Source organism: Cannabis sativa, chromosome 3 (assembly GCF_029168945.1).
Source record: "Cannabis sativa cultivar Pink pepper isolate KNU-18-1 chromosome 3, ASM2916894v1, whole genome shotgun sequence".
Classification (NCBI taxonomy): Eukaryota; Viridiplantae; Streptophyta; class Magnoliopsida; order Rosales; family Cannabaceae; genus Cannabis; species Cannabis sativa.
Window position 1 is genome coordinate 12,998,699 of NC_083603.1, and position 21,322 is coordinate 13,020,020.

The 21,322-nt window shown below is 32.0% G+C and overlaps 1 protein-coding gene across 4 annotated transcripts; it reads left to right on the forward strand.

Moving 5' to 3' along the window:
- The first annotated feature begins 72 nt into the window (after positions 1-72).
- LOC133029083 (uncharacterized) lies at positions 73-14,663 on the forward strand. 4 transcript variants are annotated; one of them, XM_061111677.1, is made up of 6 exons: positions 76-128; positions 630-686; positions 813-875; positions 1,205-1,325; positions 1,460-1,586; positions 13,999-14,661. In XM_061111677.1, the coding sequence occupies exons 1-5, from the start codon at positions 110-112 to the stop codon at positions 1,494-1,496; spliced, it is 297 nt and encodes a 98-aa protein (XP_060967660.1). In that variant the 5' UTR covers positions 76-109; the 3' UTR covers positions 1,497-1,586; positions 13,999-14,661. The 4 variants fall into 4 exon arrangements, with proteins under 4 accessions (XP_060967658.1, XP_060967660.1, XP_060967661.1 ...); XM_061111678.1 differs by lacking the exon at positions 13,999-14,661 and adding an exon at positions 2,241-2,321; XM_061111675.1 differs by having other exon boundaries at positions 73-128; positions 1,205-1,586; positions 13,999-14,663.
- Positions 14,664-21,322: the final 6,659 nt, after the last annotated feature.

Here is a 21,322-nt window from a genome sequence, read left to right on the forward strand (position 1 = left end):
CTGGTTTCTTTTTTACTATTAATTTCGTTTTTTTTATTTGAATGTACTGTTAACTGATTTTTGTTTTTGTTTTGTTTTTTTTTTTTTTGTAGGTGATACCAATGGCAGTATGTGTTTTTATTTATTTGGTAAGTGGCAATTGTTTTTTTTTAGTATACTTTTGTCAATAACTGGTTTCTTGTTTTTATATAATTTATAATTTTGAAAGTACATTTTTGAAATAATCTAAGATATTAAGAAAAAATCTTTAAAACAATGATTATATAAACAGATAAAATTTCAAACGTGTAAAAATGTTGTGTGTATCCTTTTGAAAAAATTATATTCTGTTCAACTTTATTCAATGTTGAGAAACCAGTTTTTACAAAACTGTCAATCACTAAAATTATATTCTGTTCAACTTTATTCAATGATGAGAAACCAGTTTTTATAAAACTGTCAATGAATATCTATTTATCTTGTAGCTGATCAATCATTCTTCTTTGACTCGTTGCTTTTGTTATTCTGTTTTGGAAGTTTGTAAAGTTGTGGGTTATTGCACGTTCTTCGGTTGTGGCCAATTTTTCCGCACCTTGTGCATTTCAAGACAGCTTTTGGTTCTCCTTTTGATCTTATTCTTTTCTTTCTAGGTCTCCCAGCTGTTTTTCTTGATTTTGGTGGCCACACTATTCTTTCCATGCTCTCAGGTATAGTCCATTCTCTTTCATTTGGTAGAGGATGTACAGTTCTTTCATAGGTTACCTTCATTGTTGTTGTTTTGTAGTAATCGGGAACATAGTCATAAGCTCTTAATCCTCTTTTTGCAAATACAGCTATTGCATGTGAGCATGGTATCTCATCTAGTTGGAACCTTCTGCAGCTGCATGTTCTTTCCAGTATGTTGATTGTGAAATCACCTTTTTCTTGCACCTTTACTTGGTATTGGATTGTTGTGATTGCGATGACCTGTTTTTTTTTTTATGAAATATAAGATATGTGTTAGAAACTGGTTTTTCATGATGATCAAGAAACAGGTTTTTTAATAACTGTTGTTTTCTATGATTTAGTTATTGTACCTGGTATTTCATTGCTTTAAGCAGGTTGTCTCTCAGTAGTTTTTCAGCATCTGATGCTACTTCAGTGAATATTCCATGTGCTTCATTGCCATTTTTCCACACCCATTTTTGTACAAGGCTTCTGAAGCACTCAATCATTGTTGTTATAGGTAATGATCTTGCAGCTAGGATTGCCGAATTTATTGATTCTGCTATGTTTGAAGTCATCATTGTGTACCTTCTTGTAGGGCAGTGGCTCCTGGTCCAAACCTCATGTCCAATTTTCTCAAGGTATGGTCTTATTCGTTTGTCGATTCTATCTATCTCTCGAATGAGGTGAGCTTGTACGTCTTTGCTGCCTTTACAAAGTTTATGGTCAGATCGTCTCCATGCACTCCAAAGTTTGTTTTGATGTTGTTTAGCAGGTGGAAGATGCATGCTCCGTGGAAGTGGTTTGGGTAGACATTGATCACCGCCTTCTCTATACTCTTATGCCTGTCTGATATTATTGTCAAACCTATTCACAGAAACCAGTTTTTACAAGATCAGTAGGTATGTGTTGGAAGCCTAATCAATTTTTTTTTTTTTGTGGAAACCAATTTCTAGATTTTGTTATCTTTTTGTCTGAGATCAGTAGCTATGAAGTTAAATTTTTAGATGGAATTTACATTAAAGGGAACCAATTTTTTCGATAGCGTACCTTCTCTATCTCTGAATGTTTCCCTTAGTTTTGTGAAGAACCATTCCCAAGAGCAGTCATTTTCTGAGTCTCCTATCCCAAATGCTAGAATGAATATGTTGTTGTTTGCATCCATTGTAGAGGCTGTGAATAGGGTTCCTCCAAATGATGTTTTTAAAAATGTTCCGTCGGTTACAATGACTGGCCTGCAATGTTTCCAACCTTCTATGGACTTTGCAAAAGCTAGATACAAATATTTGAAACGATCCTTCTTATCGGTTTCCAATTGTGCAATTGTTCCAGGATTTACTACTTTTAGCATGTGCAGGTATTTTGGTAGTTGTTGATAAGATTCATCTTGCCTTCCTCTTGCCAACTCCAAAGCTTTCTCTCTTGCTCTCCATGCTTTTTGGTAGCTCATTGACACTCCAAAATCATCAATCATGTCTATCATAATGTCATTTGGTCTGTGATTTCTTTTGATTGACAGAAATTTCTTTTTTATCATTTCTGCAATCATGTTGTAGTTTGCCTGTTTGTGGTCGCCCATTACAATATCCAGTGAGCAGTTGTGATCTTGGACATATTTTCTTACTTTGAATGTTGAGGTACTCTTGAACTTTGAAGCTCTCAGAAACCAGGTACAGTTGTCATCCACACAAGTCACCACATACTCTCTTGGTTCAGATCTTTTGGTTTTAAACTGGAAATTGTTGATCATAGCAAAAAAAACCCACTGCAGTCTTCAATATTTTTCTATCCTTGTAGATTTGTCCTTTTTCAATGTTGAAAACCTTATGATCTGTGATTATTTCTCTTTCTTCTTCTTGTCTTTTCCTTTTGTGTTCTTGTGTTTTCTCAATGATACAATCAGCAGCAACACTATCAGCTACTTGAAATATGTTTGGTAATGCAAGTACCTCGCTTATTTCTGAGGTCTCATCATCGTATTCCATACAGTCGTATGTTGGCTGGTTGGTTATTTGTAAAACCAGTTTCTGAACATCTGTATCTTGTCTTACAGATTCACTTTCTGGATTTTGTTGAGCAATGATCTGGAGTCTTGTCTCGTCTACTGTTGTGATGCAGAGTGGAGACTCACTAACTTTATTTTGTGTCTTTCTCAGTTGTAAGTAGAACATCAGTGAGTTGTCACTAATTATTTTCATTGGTGGTGAGTCTGGGCATAACTGGTAATGCATTTCTATTGTTGTGTTGCATTTGATTTCAGTCTTTACTAATTCCAACAAACTTTTTAGATCACAGTTTGTTGGTATTAGTAGTCCAGTCATTATGTAGTCTTCATACTTTTTATCCTCTTTCCATTGCTCTCCATATTTGACCACACACATTATTGACTCCATTCCTGTACAGTATTTGAAAACTGTTAGTTAAAAATTACAATGTATTAAGAAACCGGTTTCTTTCTTTTCTTTTCTTTTTTGTTTTTATTTGTTTTAAAATTATATGTTTTTTTCACTATATATTTGAGAAACTGGTTTCCAACATTACTGTATATTTGTTTATTTTTAACAGGTAATATCATTTTAAAAACTGTTAGTTAAAATCTATAATGTATTTAGAAACCGGTTTTTTTTTTTTATTTATTTGTTTTAAAATTATGTGTTTGTTTCACTATATATTTGAGAAACTGCTTTCCAACATTACTTTATATTTGTTTATGTTTAACAGATAATATCATTTTAAAAACTGTTAGTTAAAATATATAATATATTTAGAAACCGGTTTCATATTCATAATTTTCAGTAATCTTTTCATTTTTGATCGTGGACGTCTAAAACTAAATTTTTCATAATGTTTAATTTTCGCTTTTTTTTTTTTTTTTGTTTGTGAAACTTCATAGTGTAAATCTAGATTAAGTATGGACATTTCATTATGAAGCAATACAAGATCATATAGTTTTGGTATGAAATTTACTTCAATCTAGTTTTTTTTTCTTTTAAGTTTAAATTGGAAATGCACATATTCGGTGTATTTTTCCTTTGCAGTATATATATGTTGGGTTTTATGCCCTAAATAAAACTCTTTACAATCTGATTAGTTATCAATATAAGAAATTTGAAGTGATTGATGTTTGCATGAATTTTACATGCTAATGGTTTAATATGTTTAATATGTTTATTACATTCATACACACAAAATCAGTTAAATCCAGATCATATGTTTATTCACAAGATTCTGATATCGTCAACACAGTGGAATGTGATTGTGATCATATGAATCAAAAGTTTTGGTCCCTGTTTCATCAGTGTTATTGGATTTACACTAATGTGATAATCAGCGATGATGTGTACTTACACTTGGAGTAAGTGTTATGTTCTTTCCACGACATTAGTAAAGTATACTAGTTTCGAATGTATGGAGTATACATTGGACTGGACCGATATTGCAACTAAGTTAAGATATTACAAACTTACCGTTATACATATCTTTCCAAGTCAATATCAGTAGTTGATCTTAAGATTAAAAGAATCTAAATCCTGATATGCTTGGGCTCAACTCAGGAGTACTATTCATGTTCTTTGATTTATTAGTTAAGCCTACTTTTGGGTCAGGGTGATACGTATATTTTGGGAACATGATAGTATGATTGAGTGGGAGTGCTGAACATAAATATGGAATCTATAGCTTCTACTGGTGTATAGAAGTTAACTGATGATTCCCTTCGAGCTTAGAAAATAGAAGTAAATGGATGAGCTCTTGTTTAACTGACTAATCATTAAATCACTAAACACCATTTACAGGTAGCTAAGTGTTTTAAGGGGCCAAATACATTGAGGGGTGAGAACGGTAAAGAAATCCCATCTCGATGTAAATCATCTATATAGAGGATCTTTAAATCACAATAAGATTATAACAATGGTTAAATGAGATAGTATATTGATATCGTGGAACATACAATATGCTCTATATAAGTCTGAGAGTGCAATTCTAAGTTCTAAGAGTGGATTCAATGAAGAATTAATAAGTAGAAATTTACTTGGTAAATTTGGTTCACTTATTGGAAGCTCAGCATATAGATCCATGGTCCCCATTCTAGTTGAGAACATTCTGCTTGTAAGACTCATAAATTGATTCGTGATTGATCAATTATAATTCTAAAGTTAGACTATGTCTAATTTTATGAATTTTCACTAAGCAGGGGTGAAATTGTAAAGAAAAGAGTTTTCTAGGTTTATTTATTTATTAATGGACTTTTTATGTCTAATTAATAATTAAATTAAATGACAATATTATTTAATAATTTATTTTAGTTATTAAATAATTAGTTTTGGCATTTAAAAGGTTAGAATTGGAAAATTGGCATTTTTGAGAAAATAGAGATAAAATTTGATAAAATTGCAAAATTAAGTAAGGCCCATTACAACACCTAGGCCGGCCACTTAATGTTGATTTTTCAAATTAATATTTTCATTATTTTAATGCCAAATAAATCCTAACCTAAACCTAGTAGTTGCCTATAAATAGAAAGTGATGGCTCAGTCAAATTACACATGCTTTCATTAGTAATCTGACAGAAATTTCTCTCTTCAGAAAACTGAGCCTTTCCACTTTCTATCCTTGGCCGAAATACCTCTCTCTTTTTTCCCTTCATCTTTTTCGTGACCCTAGTGAAAGAGTAAGTGTCCACACACAGCAAGCGGTAACTCAATCATAGATTGGAAGACTGTGAAGGATCAAACTTGAAGAAGAAGGACATTCGGGCTCAGATCTTGATTATACTCTGCTACAGAAAGAAATCAAGGGTTAGAAATCTGAGTGGAAGGAGACATTAATTCCGCTGCATCAATGTAAGGTTTTCTTAACTTTATATGTGTTTAATTTATCGTTTTAGAAAGTTCATATTTAGGGTGTTTAAACAACATACTTGTGAGTAGATCTAAGATCCTGGTAAAATAATTTCCAACAACTGGCCTCAGAGCCATGGTAATTGATTTACTTACATGAAATTTGGACTTTAAAACGATTGTTTGTATGTTCTTTGGATGGTATCATGTCGTATTGAGTGTTATTTGATGATTGATTGATGTTTGTGAAATTTTCGTGAAAAATAATTGCGATTTCATCTCTGGAATTATTTTTATTGGATAGTATGGAAAAAATTAAGCAAGTTAGCCTTTTACAGAACTTAATTTGGATTTTATTTGAATTAGTTATGATTTTTTTGAAGATTTGAAAAAAAACGGGGCTGTGCTGATATTTTCCTGCGATCGCAAATCTGTCCGTACAGTTTCGAATTTTTTCGTTTTTCTTCGATTTTTCATGCTTTTTCATGTAATTAACTTTCGATTTTTTGTATGGTTTTGTATATATACTATTACTATTCCTAATTCAATTCTAATTATCATTTTGAATTAATTTAATTTTTTTTAATTTAATTCAAGATCTTAGTGTAATTTGAATTTGAATAGAATTAGTATCTATCTTCTTGCTTAAAAAAAAAATCTATCTTATTTTTAAATTTGATTATATTTTTTTTAAATTTAAGGTCAGATTTTATAAGATATTTATAATATCTTTTAAGATATTTTAAAAATATCTTATCTTTTAAGATATTTTTATAATAATATCTTATCTTTTAAGATTTTTTTTAAAATTAAATCTTTTTAGATATTTTGACCTCATTTAAATTTAAAATAAGATATTTATAATCATGTAATTTTAAATAGATGTAAGATATTTTGCTAACTTTTAAATTTTGTTATTTTATTTATTTAAATTAAATTTAAAATCTGAAAAGATATTTCATTTATCTTTTCTAATTTTTATTTAATTTTTATTTTTAAAATAACATTTAATTTTTAAAAGTAGTTAGCAAATTTTGAAATGATATTTAGGTTGGTTGAAACCTAATTTTTCAAAAAGTATGTTTAATTTTAAATATTTATTTTTAAATATTTCCGAAATTAAATATTTTTTTAAAAATTTTATTTTTTTTTCGAAAATTAAAATATTATTTATTTAATTATTTATTTTTCGAAATTATTTATTTAAAATTAAATAAATCCTACTTCCAACTATCCTTGTTGCAGGAGTATGTGGTTTTAGCTTGTATGTAAGTTTTTAAAACCTATTATTACTTGATTGCAAATAGCCATGGTTACTTTTTGCCAGATCTAATGATCTGATGGCTCCCTTGGTCAAGTTAATAATTTGTAACATGTAAATTTTACAATCTTCTTTCATCTGTGTATGACCTAGCAACATGATAGGATCCATCCAAAGTGTGCCTGTGTGAGCCTATGTGTTTATTGTTTTAATATAGATACATATAGGTTGTTGCTAAATAAAATGTCACACCATGATAGATTTTATTTAGGTCCATTTAGTTATTGGACCTATTCAATTAATAACAGTTATTCATTTTAAGGTTAAATTCCTCTCTTTTGGGCCTTGTGTGAGAGTTGGGAGCCATAGAAGTGGGTACGACATACTGAACCCAGCACCCCCTCACATGAACTACCCCAATTGTGAAGGCCCATTTGCCTGATTTGAACAACTGTACTAGGTTAATTATATTAGTTTGACCTAATAAAATTGAATTAGCAACATAATTAACTTTTAAAATATATGAAATTTATTTTCATTTTAATATTTTAAAGTTAATTTTAAGAAAAACACTTTTAGTTTAGATATTATTTCTAGACAAACTATTTGTATTTTTCTTGTATTTAATTAAATATAGAATTTTAACTAACTAAGATTCTTTCTGGAGCTTATTTAATTAAATATTCCTATTTAAGTTATAAATTAGTTGTATCAACTGATTTTTCTTATCTAACTTAAATTTGAATATTTGATTTAAATTTTAAATCAAGTTGAGGAATCCTAGGCATTAGTTATTAAAAATTCTTAAGATATTTTTTAAGTTAATATCTTTTCAAATATTAACTTAAAATGGAATATTTTAGATATTTTTTGGTTAATATCTTTTCAAATATTAACTTTAAAAAGATATCTTCAAATTAAGTGGTTACAACTTAATTTGTGATATTTAATTAAATCTAGATTTGAAATTATTTAAGTTTTAGATTTTTTTTTTTATATAACTTAAATTAGATATTTTTCAAATTTTGAAAAGATACTTAGTCAAATAAGATATTTTCTAGATAGTAATTTCTAGACTACTTATTATTTCTAATATTTAAATAGGAAAATCATACTTTGTGAAATTAATTATTTAAATAATTAATTTTGGTACAATTTTATTAAGTATATTTTTCCTAGTATTAAATAGAAATTAATAATTAAGCCTTCTCTACACTTCATTATTATTTCTTGAATTTAATACATTTAATTAAGTTAAAAAATCTTAATATCTAAGTTGATTTTCATCATGATACTTAAATATTTATTGATTTTTCATGACACTTAATTAAATAGAAAATTATTTTTAGGTTGAAATTTAATTTTTCAACTTAAATTTAAATAATTTTCAATATATATATTTTTCTTTATTTTATTAATCAATTTCGAAATTTGCATTTTAATTATGCAATATTTTCGAATTTTTTTTTGAAAAATAGATTGAGTTGTAAATTAATTATTTATTTTAATTAATTCTTGGACCAACTCAAGTCAATGATTTTTTCATTTAATTGATTAATTTAAATAAATGAATTTAAAATATATATATATTATTAGAAATTGAATTAACTAGTCAAAAGAATATCTAGATAGGTGATATTTTTGCTTGAAGTATTTCTTTTCTATTTTTATTATTTTCGAAAATTGTATTTTTATATACTTTAAATTTTCGAACCCAATAAATATATTCTCAAAGGAAATTTTTAAGTTGCTAATTATTTATTTAATTCAACTTAAATTAATTTCCTTAATATTTATATTTAAGATTATTACTAAGATGGAAATAATTAATTTTATTTGAATCACCATCTAAGTATAATTTTATAAATATTATATTAAATTCTTATTTTTGAATTTTAATTCTTAAATAGAATTTAATGAGATTTATTTATTAGAATAATAAAGAAAATACATTTTAAATAATGAGCTTTATTATTATTAGATATTCGATCTCCATTGTGGGTTTTACACCGCGTTTGTTTTAGTGAGTAATCCTCCCTAATGGAGGAACGTTCATTAGCAATTTCGCACCGTTTATTCTCGCATGATAAGTGGTTTGTAAGTGTTTTATATGGTATAGATCACCCTAATGGTGGCGACCATATTTGACTTGCAAATTGCGAAACAATGGTAGAAGCTCATGAGATAGAATAGCCTTGACTCTCGCCTAAACGGGACAATGCTGGATTCTGATCTTGATCGAATAAAAGGTTGCTAGAATGTTTAACATTTTAGATGAGCTGACAACTCTATTCAATGGATGGTAGCTTTGACTCTCGCCTAAACGGGACACTGATATCAGTTTGTTGAAAACCTTGGAAATTATTTAGGATTGAATTTTTAAGTATTTTCTCATATCATTCCTACTTGCTATGTGCTTATAATTTCTGAATTGTTTTTGTGTGTTAAACCATTATTTAATTTCTATTTGTTGATTTCTATTATTTTGTAGTATCCTGTTTTGTCAAAATGAATCCCATGTTATCACTGTTGACTGAAAACAAGCTGAATGGATCTAACTTTAATAAGTGGAATGAGAACATTAATATTGCTCTCATAGGAGAAAGTGCCTTGTTTGTTTTAACTGAGCCGTCACCTGAAGTGCCTGGGGATAATGCATCCAAAGCTGTGAAAGAAAAGTATGAGCGTTGGCAGAAAGCAAATGACAAAGCTCTATACTTTATGCTTTCTAGCATGGTTGACACCCTCAAAACTCGGTTTTCTAAAACCGAGAAGGTCAGCCAAGTTATGACGAAGTTAAATGAGCTATTCGGTAAGGCATCACTTCAGTCACGCTTTGACGCGACTAAGAAGTACATTAACGCACGGATGGAACCTCATCAAAACGTGCGTGACCATGTTCTCCTCATGTCTAGTTATTTCCAAGAAGCCCAGGATCATGGTGCTGAAATGGACAGTGCTACTCAAGTTAGTCTTATCTTGAATAGCCTGACTCCAGCATTTCTACCATACACATCAAATTATGTCATGAATAAGAAGGAAATTGACTTTCATGAATTAGTCAATGACCTTCAAACTTATGAAAATTTGATTGGAGGACCCAAGAAGAAAGGGAGTAAACCTCATAATCCTGGTAATGGTAATGGGACGATGAAACCTGAAGCAAATGTTGCCTCTGCTTCAAAGCCCAAATCGAAGAGGAAGTGGCACAACACCAAGAAGCGAACAAAAGCCAATAAAAAGGCTGTTCCTTCTGGTGATGCTACACTTAAAGGAAAGTGTTTCTACTGCAATGAGAAAGGTCATTGGAAACCCCAGTGTCCTAAACTTCTTGCAAAGAAACAAGGTATTTCCATCAATAAACTTTAAGAGTTTAGTGAATTGTTATCCAATTGGATTGATGATTCTGGACTAACTTTGTTTATTTGTTTTCTTCTTCTGATAGGCCAAGCTACTTGAACTCATATGAGTTGGATCAGAAAGCTGGACCAAGGGTGAAATCGTCCAGATGAAGATGAAGCTCTTCAATTTTTGAATTAATTGTTTTAGTTTAAAGACAATTTGGATTTCAAATTTTAGTTAGGGATATTTATCCCTGTTTCTCTCATATTGTTGCAATACATTTTTTTAATATTAATAAAGTTTTTTTTCGAAATTCCCTATTGCAATTAATGAGATTGAGCTTCATTTAATTTATCTTCATCAATTATTACCACATTATATTTGTATGATTGTATGTGTAAGTGTTTTTATTATTGATGCAAATTCTATAATACTTACAACTCTTCATAGAGTTATATTATATAAACACTAGAAATTATTTCTATGTTTATCAATAATTGTTCATTCTCATACAATTATTAAGAATTTGTTTAATAAAAGGATCTTATGATCTGATAGGGGTGGAGAAAAGTTAAGAAAACTATGCAGTTCAACGATCTTTTATATCTAATGAACTCTGGATAGTATTCAACTCCACATAAACTCTATCACACTAAGAGAATCATGATCTTTACAACCTTTAGGGGTGGATCATAATCTCTATATACTTAAGGGTGGAGGTTATCCATAGTACCCTATATGTATATTCTTAGGGGTGGAGTCTATTCCACAATTCCCTATGAAACACATATCTTGTTTAAACATGGAAGTAATATAATGAGTCAGCTATTGTCAATATAAATTCTTGATCTTGATTGTATGTTCCATTTCGATTTTACTGTTGTAAGTAAAAGTTTGATACCTTTGAAAGTTCTTTGTTAAAGTTTCACACTACCTTAATTGAGTGGGAGAATTTTAAAGTTCTATACCCATCTTCATTAGGTTGATAATTGTGATAGGTACTTAAGAACACTACTGAAAAGCAAATCTAACCATTCACATGGATAAGTATAGCTTATCAGAATTATGAGAATAAGATAAAGAACTCTAGTTCAGTCCATTCGAATGACTTGAACCAAGAATTCTTAATCCTCATAAAATTTGATGGTATCTTAATTTTGATTACTTTATCTCTGGCATGTATTTTTCACTTCAAATACTAGTCTGCTATGTTGATGACTTAGTCTTAACTTAAAGTTTCAGACTAACACAAAAGTCACAACTAGGTAACTCTCTAAACAATCAGAGGTTAAAAGTATTATTTAACCAGACATCTGCTATTGAGTGGGAGCTATCTGAGATGTAATCAAATAGGGAACATTAGAAGATATTCAAGAAGGATTTATGAAAGTGATCTATATGTCAGATATTAAGGAACTGTGTATCAGTTGTCTTTGTATCTTACCATCTAATTTCGATTTATATGAGATGGTGCTTACTTTGGGGGTGGAGGAATTATTGTATAATAATTCAAGCTCTACCAGAGAAGAACTATAACTTGGTCTATTCGAAAATACCAGAAAGTTATATCACTGAAGAAAAGTCTACACTGTATTATCTCAATTACATATTTTAAAATATGAGAGATATGTCTTCTGTTAATTCAGATGTACTTTTAAAACAGTAAAGATTTCAGTATCCCTTGATGAGTAAAGCATATAGTAAAGGATGTTTCATAAGAGTATTTATGAACTAGTTTCCAGAAGTTTGGGTGGATTCAAATATACTACACTTGATCTGAAGATCAAGACATCATATTGACCTATTTGCACAGTTTGTTTGATATTAGTGCAAGTGGGAGTTTGTTGGGTTTTATGCCCTAAATAAAACTCTTTACAATCTGATTAGTTATCAATATAAGAAATTTGAAGTGATTGATGTTTGCATAAATTTTACATGCTAATGGTTTAATATGTTTAATATGTTTATTACATTCATACACACAAAATCAGTTAAATCTAGATCATATGTTTATTCACAGTTACAGTATCGTCAACACAGTGGAAAGTGATTGTGATCATATGAATCAAAAGTTTTGGTCCCTGTTTCATCAGTGTTATTGGATTTACACTAATGTGATAATCAGCAATGATGTGTACTTACACTTGGAGTAAGTGTTATGTTCTTTCCAGGACATTAGTAAAGTATACTAGTTTCGAATGTATGGAGTATACATTGGACTGGACCGATATTGCAACTAAGTTAAGATATTACAAACTTACCGTTATACATATCTTTCCAAGTCAATATCAGTAGTTGATCTTAAGATTAAAAGAATCTAAATCCTGATATGCTTGGGCTCAACTCAGGAGTACTATTCATGTTCTTTGATTTATTAGTTAAGCCTACTTTTGGGTCAGGGTGATACGTATATTTTGGGAACATGATAGTATGATTGAGTGGGAGTGCTGAACATAAATATGGAATCTATAGCTTCTACTGGTGTATAGAAGTTAACTGATGATTCCCTTCGAGCTTAGCAAATAGAAGTAAATGGATGAGCTCTTGTTTAACTGACTAATCATTAGATCACTAAACACCATTTACAGGTAGCTAAGTGTTTTAAGGGGAAAAATACATTGAGGGGTGAGAACGGTAAAGAAATCCCATCTCGATGTAAATCATCTATATAGAGGATCTTTAAATCACAATAAGATTATAACAATGGTTAAATGAGATAGTATATTGATATCGTGGAACATACAATATGCTCTATATAAGTCTGAGAGTGCAATTCTAAGTTCTAAGAGTGGATTCAACGAAGAATTAATAAGTAGAAATTTACTTGGTAAATTTGGTTCACTTATTGGAAGCTAAGCATATAGATCCATGGTCCCCATTCTAGTTGAGAACATTCTGCTTGTAAGACTCATAAATTGATTCGTGATTGATCAATTATAATTCTAAAGTTAGACTATGTCTAATTTTATGAATTTTCACTAAGCAGGGGTGAAATTGTAAAGAAAAGAGTTTTCTAGGTTTATTTATTTATTAATGGACTTTTTATGTCTAATTAATAATTAAATTAAATTACAATATTATTTAATAATTTATTTTAGTTATTAAATAATTAGTTTTGGCATTTAAAAGGTTAGAATTGGAAAATTGGCATTTTTGAGAAAATAGAGATAAAATTTGATAAAATTGCAAAATTAAGTAAGGCCCATTACAACACCTAGGCCGGCCACTTAATGTTGATTTTTCAAATTAATATTTTCATTATTTTAATGCCAAATAAATCCTAACCTAAACCTAGTAGTTGCCTATAAATAGAAAGTGAAGGCTCAGTCAAATTACACATGCTTTCATTAGTAATCTGACAGAAATTTCTCTCTTCAGAAAACTGAGCCTTCCCACTTTCTATCCTTGGCCGAAATACCTCTCTCTTTTTTCCCTTCATCTTTTTCGTGACCCTAGTGAAAGAGTAAGTGCCCACACACAGCAAGCAGTAACTCAATCATAGATTGGAAGACTGTGAAGGATCAAACTTGAAGAAGAAGGACATTCGGGCTCAGATCTTGATTATACTCTGCTACAGAAAGGAATCAATGGTTAGAGATCTGAGTGGAAGGAGACATTAATTCCGCTGCATCAATGTAAGGTTTTCTTAACTTTATATGTGTTTAATTTATCGTTTTAGAAAGTTCATATTTAGGGTGTTTAAACAACATACTTGTGAGTAGATCTAAGATCCTGGTAAAATAATTTCCAACAATATATGCCTATAATATTCATAGCATAATTTATATAATTGTACCTGTATTTTATTTTGATCGTTGTTGACAGGGACGATCGGAGTTGGCTTGATTTGTTGATTGAATTTTCTGTGTGCAGGTTGATCGGTGCTCTGAGCTTAAGAATTCGTTTTCTGCTTTAAGGTGAGAGCTTCATTGCTTGTCAGGTGCCGATGTTGCAGGTTGCTTCTGTGTGTATGGCCATGGCTGATTTTTATATTTTCTGAGTTTTTCAAATCAGTTTTGTTTGAATCAGAGGAGTAATTTGCACAGGGAGAAGAAAGAAATTGAATCGGAGAAGATGGAGAAGTGAATCGCAGGCCAGTCGAATCGCAGTAGAGAGAGAGAGAGAGAGAGAGAGAGAGAGAGAGAGAGAGAGAGAGAGAGAGAGAGAGAGAGAGAGAGAGAGAGAGAGAGAGAGAGAGAGAGAATCAGTGTACAGAGAGAATTTTGTTTATATATGGTTAAAAATAGTAAATTTCATTCATTTAAAATTAGTTTCTGTTTTTAACTTATTTTATGGTTTTTTTTAAAAAAAAAAAAACCATAACCATATTTGTAGTTTGCTTGCTTAGTTAATGCCATATTTTGTGGCATTTAGTTTTGTTGCCATATTTATCATAAGATGGCTCATTTTTCCCATATTTTTGAAAATATCCCTTACCTAAATAACTAAAATCAAAATTAAATATAGAAACCAGTTATTTAAAAATACGCTAATAAAAAATACAGAAGCTCAAAATGATTACACAAAACAAAAATAACTTACGAACGATAAAACTATAAACAGAAAACCTAAAAACAACAAAAATCATAAAGGAAGAAACCAGTTTCTTTTGATAAGAAAAATTACCAAGGGAGCAGCATCAACATGAGTCTCACTCTTCTTCTTGCCATGAGATTTAGAAACTGGTTTCTTTTTATCTTTTTCAATGACATTAACCAGTTTCTCATCATCAGCAACACTAGATTCGCACACTTTTTCCTAACAAATATAAAACACAATTCAATTAAAGGAAATTTTTTTTAAAAAAAAAAAAAAAAAAAAAACTATTAAAACAAACAAAGAGATCAAAATTCATACAACTAAAAAGATAAAATTTATTTAAACAATACAATACACATATCAACCAAAAAATATAAGAAAACAATAAGATATACCGAATTAGAATCCTTCACAGCGGCCTTAGTTTTACTCTTCTTCGACGCACTAGCGTCATCACTAACAGACTTCCTTTTTTTGATTGCAACAACTTCCGAGACAACCTTCTCAGTTTAAAAATCATCATCATCGTCCGCTTGATGGACATTAGAAGCCTTCTTACTATGGTGTTTCTTAGTAACAAAATCTGGATCATCAACTTTAACTTCTTGTTTATCATCCAGAAAAAATAAACAAAAACAAAATAAAACAAATTAATAAATCATAAACAAACACAAAGAAAAAGAATAACAAATTACAAAACACAAAAAATTGGTTTCACATAACATACTCAAAAACAGGAACTAACATATAAAAGATAAAAACCAATTTCGGTGGAACAAAGACTTGGAAAATTTAAACAAAATACAATTAGGAAACAATAATGAAACATAAAAAAAATGCAAAACCGGTTTCAGTAAAAATTTAAAACATACATTAAGTTTCCGGGGAGATTTCTTTGTTGCTGCTTTAATGGAAATTTCTTCTTCAACAGTAGCACCCTTAAACAAAACAAGAAAAAATCAGTTTCATCCAAAAAAAATCATAAAGGAAAAAATGAATAAACAACAAAAACCAGATTCAATAAAAACATAGAACATACTTTAAATTTACGGGGAGATTTCCTCGTTTGAACTTTAACAGTGTTTTCTTCTTCAACAGAAACATCCTAATAAAAAAAAAAAACCAGGTTTCATGAGAATCAATAAAAAGAAATCAAAATAAAACTTAAGATTAAAAACCAATTTTACTAAAAACATAAAACATACTTTAGCTTGTCGTGAAGATTTTCTTGGTCGACCCTTAACCTTGATAGAAGTACAAAGGAAACTTTGGATTCTGATTTACTTTCCATTTGATAAAGAATCAAAGTACAAAAAAAATATTAGACACAAAGAACTTATCAATCATGATTATAAACATAAAAACCAGTTTCACAAAAAACCGAAACAAATCAAACCAACAAAACCGAAAATAACACATGATTTGGGCAAAAAATAAAATGATAAAATAACAAACATTAAAACCAATTTGAAAAACAACCTAAAAATGAAAATCATAAATAGGGCTAAAGAGGAATACTAATAATAAAGTCTACAAATGAAACTTGAATGAAAAATTGAAATAACAATAACAGATTATGAAAATGCCCAAAAATAAACAAACAATGAACACAAAAAAATTCTAAAAATCGAAACTACCTAAATCAACAAATAAAACACAAATTAAAAACCAGTTTCTAGTACTTACTAAAAGTTTATATCTAATACCAACACAAATCATACCGAAAACAAAAAAAAAAGTTAAAAATACAACAACAACTACAACCTGATGCTCAAAAAAAATTAAAAAAAATTAAAACTAAACAACAAAATACTAAAACATAAAATCAAACCCAAAACAAAAAATACTTAAAAAATCCATTATGAACAAATACAACAACACACAACTCACTTCGGATGAATCATTTTTAAAAAAACAACAACAAACTAAAGACATTGATATGCTAATCACTTAAAAGACATAAAAAAATGAATTAGGGAAAATTTTATAACAACAATGAAAACTTCAAAAAACAAAAAAAAATGAAGATGAAAAATAAAACCCTAAAATCAGTGAATATAAAAAGGAAAAGAAAGCATAAATACCTTGAAGAACACACGAGAAATGTCCACTCTTACTCGAAGCACAATGCCACCATTGTCGTCCAAAAACTGAGAGCAGAAAAAAAAAACAGGGCAAGAACAAAGAATGGAGGAAGAAAGGGAAAAAAGAAAAGAAAAAACAATGAAATGAAATAGAGAGGGGGAAGGAAGTATATCAGACGGTTTAGTATGAAATGAAAACTAAAAAAGTAAGTGTAGAGGGGGAAGCAACTATCAAATCGTAATGATTATATGCAAAACCCAAAAAAAAAAACGGTTATGTAAAAAAAAACTGATACAAAATTTGAAAACATAAAATGACTAAAATAACCTACAGAAATGTTGGAAATTATTTTACCAGGATCTTAGATCTACTCACAAGTATGTTGATTAACACCCTAAATATGAACTTTCTAAAACGATGAAATAAACACGTATAAAGTTTAGGAAACCTTACATTGGGTGCAGCGGAATAATATGACTCCTTCCGTTCAGATGTAAAGCCCGCTTAGTTTAATTTGGAAATTAGCATTTAATTATGATTAATTATGAAAATTATTTATAGCTATTTAAATAATTTATTATACTGTTATTTATTGAATCCAGAAATGCATTTTTATGTCATTCAGTAGTTTTCATATTTTGCATTTCCGGTGCCCGGTATTTTGGAACTCGGTGTTTGGCTCAGTAGAAATCACAACTTAGTATGTTAGTAGCTGGGACGGGTTATTAGACATTGGGAATGTCGGGAATGGCCGAGAATTTAGAATTTCCCAAAAATACCCCTTTAGAGTTATTTATGTGGTTTTAGTGTGGAGGGGCAAATTGGTCTTTTTGCCCCAATGATGTTTTGTCTTTTAGTGAGTTTATTAAATGGAAAATAAATATTTATTTTATTAATAATTGGCTGAAATGAAGTGATATAGGTGTCTTTTATTCATTTTTCATTTTACAAAAAAAATTACAACTTAGAAAATTCAAAAACTCTCTCAACCCCTCTCTCTCCTTTCGGCCCTTCTTGAGCAGCAAGGAAGTGAATTTTTCCTTGGTGATTCAAGCTCATTTTGAGCAGATTTAGTGATCCCTATTTGCTAGTAAGCTTTCTTCATCTTTCTATAATGTTTCTTGAAGTTTTTAAAGTGAAATGATAGGTTGCATGTTAGTTTTGGGTGGTTGATTGTTGCTGTGTTTATATGTTGTTTTCAGAAGCTTAATTAGGTTTAAAATGAATGGATTATCTAGGTTTTAATGCATGCTTGCTATCTTGTTTAAAGTTATGATTTTTCTAAGCTAAGTATATGATTTTTAAAAGAAATTGTATAATTTGTTGCTGTGATGTTATTGATGTTTTTAGTTGTTTTCAGAGGTTATAATATGCTTCTTTAAGTAGATTCAAGCTGGTTTGAATGCATGTTAGGTGATTTTACTCAAGTTTGAGTTTAGAACTCAAAGCTTGAGCTTTAATGGCACTTTTTGCTATGGTGCAATCTGGGTGGTTTTGGTGCCTTAGAAATGTTCTTTGGGTCATATGGAATAGGTTTGGAAGGTTTGAATTGATTTTGGAGTCGAATTGTGCAAGTTATGAATTTTTGAGTTTGCTGCCTGCGAGGAACCGGAATTCCGGTTGTGCATCTGAAATTCCGGATGGGGGTTCTGAATTTTCCAGAACCGGAATTCCGGTTGGGCAACCGATCTGCTGGTTGGGGAAAATTCTGAAACCCTAGATTTTCTCGATTTTATGTTTTAGGGGGTATTGCCATGCTTTTTATCGATAGGAAAACTTTTAGTTCCTAGTTTAAGTCCCCGGGAAGTGATTTAGCGTGTCACTTATAGTGTTGTGATTTTTATGGTTTAGGAGCCTGTAATCCGTCATTGCGCTTAAAGTTCCAAATCGAGTTGACCGCACACCCGAATTCGAATCCGTAAGATTAGTATAACGAGTATGCATATGTAGATTACATGTTTAGCGAGCATGTAGGAAGCCCGTTAGATTACATTAGTTATGTATGTTGGCTTCGAACCATCCAACCCCGTCACGTCGGTACAGCCGGAGTATGACCGACGGCGGAGTATGACCGGTTCGACCCATCAGCCGACACTTGGTTGGTGGTTCCGTACTATTGACGTATCCCGTCGGTACAGCCGGAGTATGACTAGCAGGCGGAGTATGACCGGTTCGACCGATCGTGGATATAATAACACGTCGGTACAGCCGGAGTATGACCAAGACGGCGGAGTATGACCGGCTCGACCGATCGTCCGTTACGTGTCAATAGTACCGTCCCTATGAACGTTCGTAACTCGCACCGTGTTGGACACGGCGGTAGTGGCTCGCACCGTGTTGGACACGGCAGTAGCGGGACTCAGTATCGTGTTGGACACGGCAGTTAGGGTTGTGATCAGGGGTATGGGCGTCTGATCATGACCGGGATTTATGTATGAGTATTATTATGCTTTTCTTACTGAGTCTGTCGACTCACAGTTCTACGTTTATGTGTAGGTAAAGGCAAGGCTAAAGCTGATGGACCGTGAGCGAGCTTATGAAGGTTGTACATGTCGGGGCGGTTAGGCCTGGAGCGTACGATCATCGGGACAGCGAGGCTGATTTTGTAACTAGTCGCTAAGCGATAATTATTTTGTATAAACAGTTAAATCTTTTTGTAAATGATTTTGTAATCGGGATCCCGAGTCTTTTGTAATATTATTTTATAAGTTTAATTAAAAAGCAAAAATTTTAATTAATCACGTTTTCCATAAACCTCGTTGATTAGCAACGAGCTGCACAGCATGTTTAAAAATCACGTAATACGCCTATGTTAGTTAGGGTGTTACAATTTGGTATCAGAGCCGCCATGTTGTCTTCCGAAGATCGTCACGACATGTACAATCATCATCAGCAGTTAGCTCGTTTCACGGTTCAGTAAGCCTTTATTGCTTTAGTAGTTTATTTTATTCAGTTATGAAAAAGAAAAGCCTGATAGGAAGCATGTTAGTAGCCTGATAGTAGAATATGCGCATGTTTCGTTTTTAATTTCCAAATTAAGCGGCATTAGTAAGCTCTTGATGATCGTGACCTGAATTTCCAACTCGGGATTTCGAGGCGGTTCAGACTAGATGGACGCCAGACGAAATATTAGGAGTCAGGGCATCTCAGTCGGGTCAGATCAAGGTCAAGGAGCTCAGTTCTTCCCCCAAGTGTTATGGGCCGAGGTAGAGGTCCTAGGGGCAGGGCTCGTGGTCGGGGTGACATCAACGCGCCACAGGCTGCCCAGGTCAACGTCACCACCATGACCTGGGAAAGGTTCCAGGAACTCTTCAACGTCAAGTATTATAATGAGGCAGTCAGAAGCGCCAAGAGGAAAGAGTTCGCTCACCTGACCAGCGTGAGAATATGAGTGTGACCGAGTATACTATTCAGTTCAACCGGTTGGCGAGGTTAGCCTCAGGATTTGTGCCAACCGATTTCAGTAAGAAAGAAAAATATCTGGATGGACTTAATGTGAAGATCAAGTATGACCTTATGATCACTACCAACGATAAGACCATCTATGCTAAGATGGCGGAGAAAGCATGGTGAGCTGAGGGCGCAGTTAGATGTATGTGGAATCAGTTAGGACTCAAGTATGTGGCGGGGCTCCTACCCCTCCTGCGTCAGGTTCCAGCAGGGGAGGTAGTGGTTCGGCCATGGACTAGAGGAGGAAATCATCCACTGCATCTGGTGGCTCAGGTCAGAACAAGAGGTTCCGAGGGAACCAAAATCAAGGTGGTCGACAGGGTAGTGTTAAGACCCGTTATTCCTACTGGAGTGTCTCATTAGTAAGAGGCATCCTCCGGGTGAGTGCTTGGGTCAAGGTTGTTTTTGTGTGGCTGCTAGAATCTTTAGTAAATTGAATATACCGTATGATAGATATGAATCAGGGTTTGGAACCCTATTACCTGGCGGAGAATTGGTTATCTCCAATAGGTGGATTAGGTCTATGCCGATCAGGATAGATGGTAGAGAGTTAAATGCTGACGTGATAGAGATGAGTTTAGTAGAGTTCGACATTATTTTAGGAATGGATTTCCTATCTAAATATTCGGTGAGTATTGATTGTAAAAGAAAGATGGTGATCTTCCAACCGGAAAGTGAAGAACCATTTGTGTTTGTTGGTTCAGTTCAGGGATCTCGGATCCCGGTGATCTCGGCTATGTCAGCTAGAGAATTGTTACACGGCGGATGCTTAGGGTTTCTGACCGTGGTGGTGGACACCACTCGGCCAGATACCATTCGGCCAGAGGACATCAAGGTGGTTCGGGAATTTTTGGATGTTTTTCCCGAATAACTTCCAGGGTTACCACCTCAGCGGGAGATTGACTTCATAATAGATTTGGCACCAGGGGTGGAACCGGTTTCCAAAGCCCCGTATAGAATGGCTCCAGCTGAACTTAAGGAATTAAAGACTCAGCTCCAAGGGTTGCTTGACATAGGGTTTTTTTCAGCCCAGCGTGTGTCACCCTGGGGAGCCCCGGTTTTATTCGTCAAGAAGAAGGATGGATCTATGAGGATGTGCATCGACTACAGGGAATTGAACAAG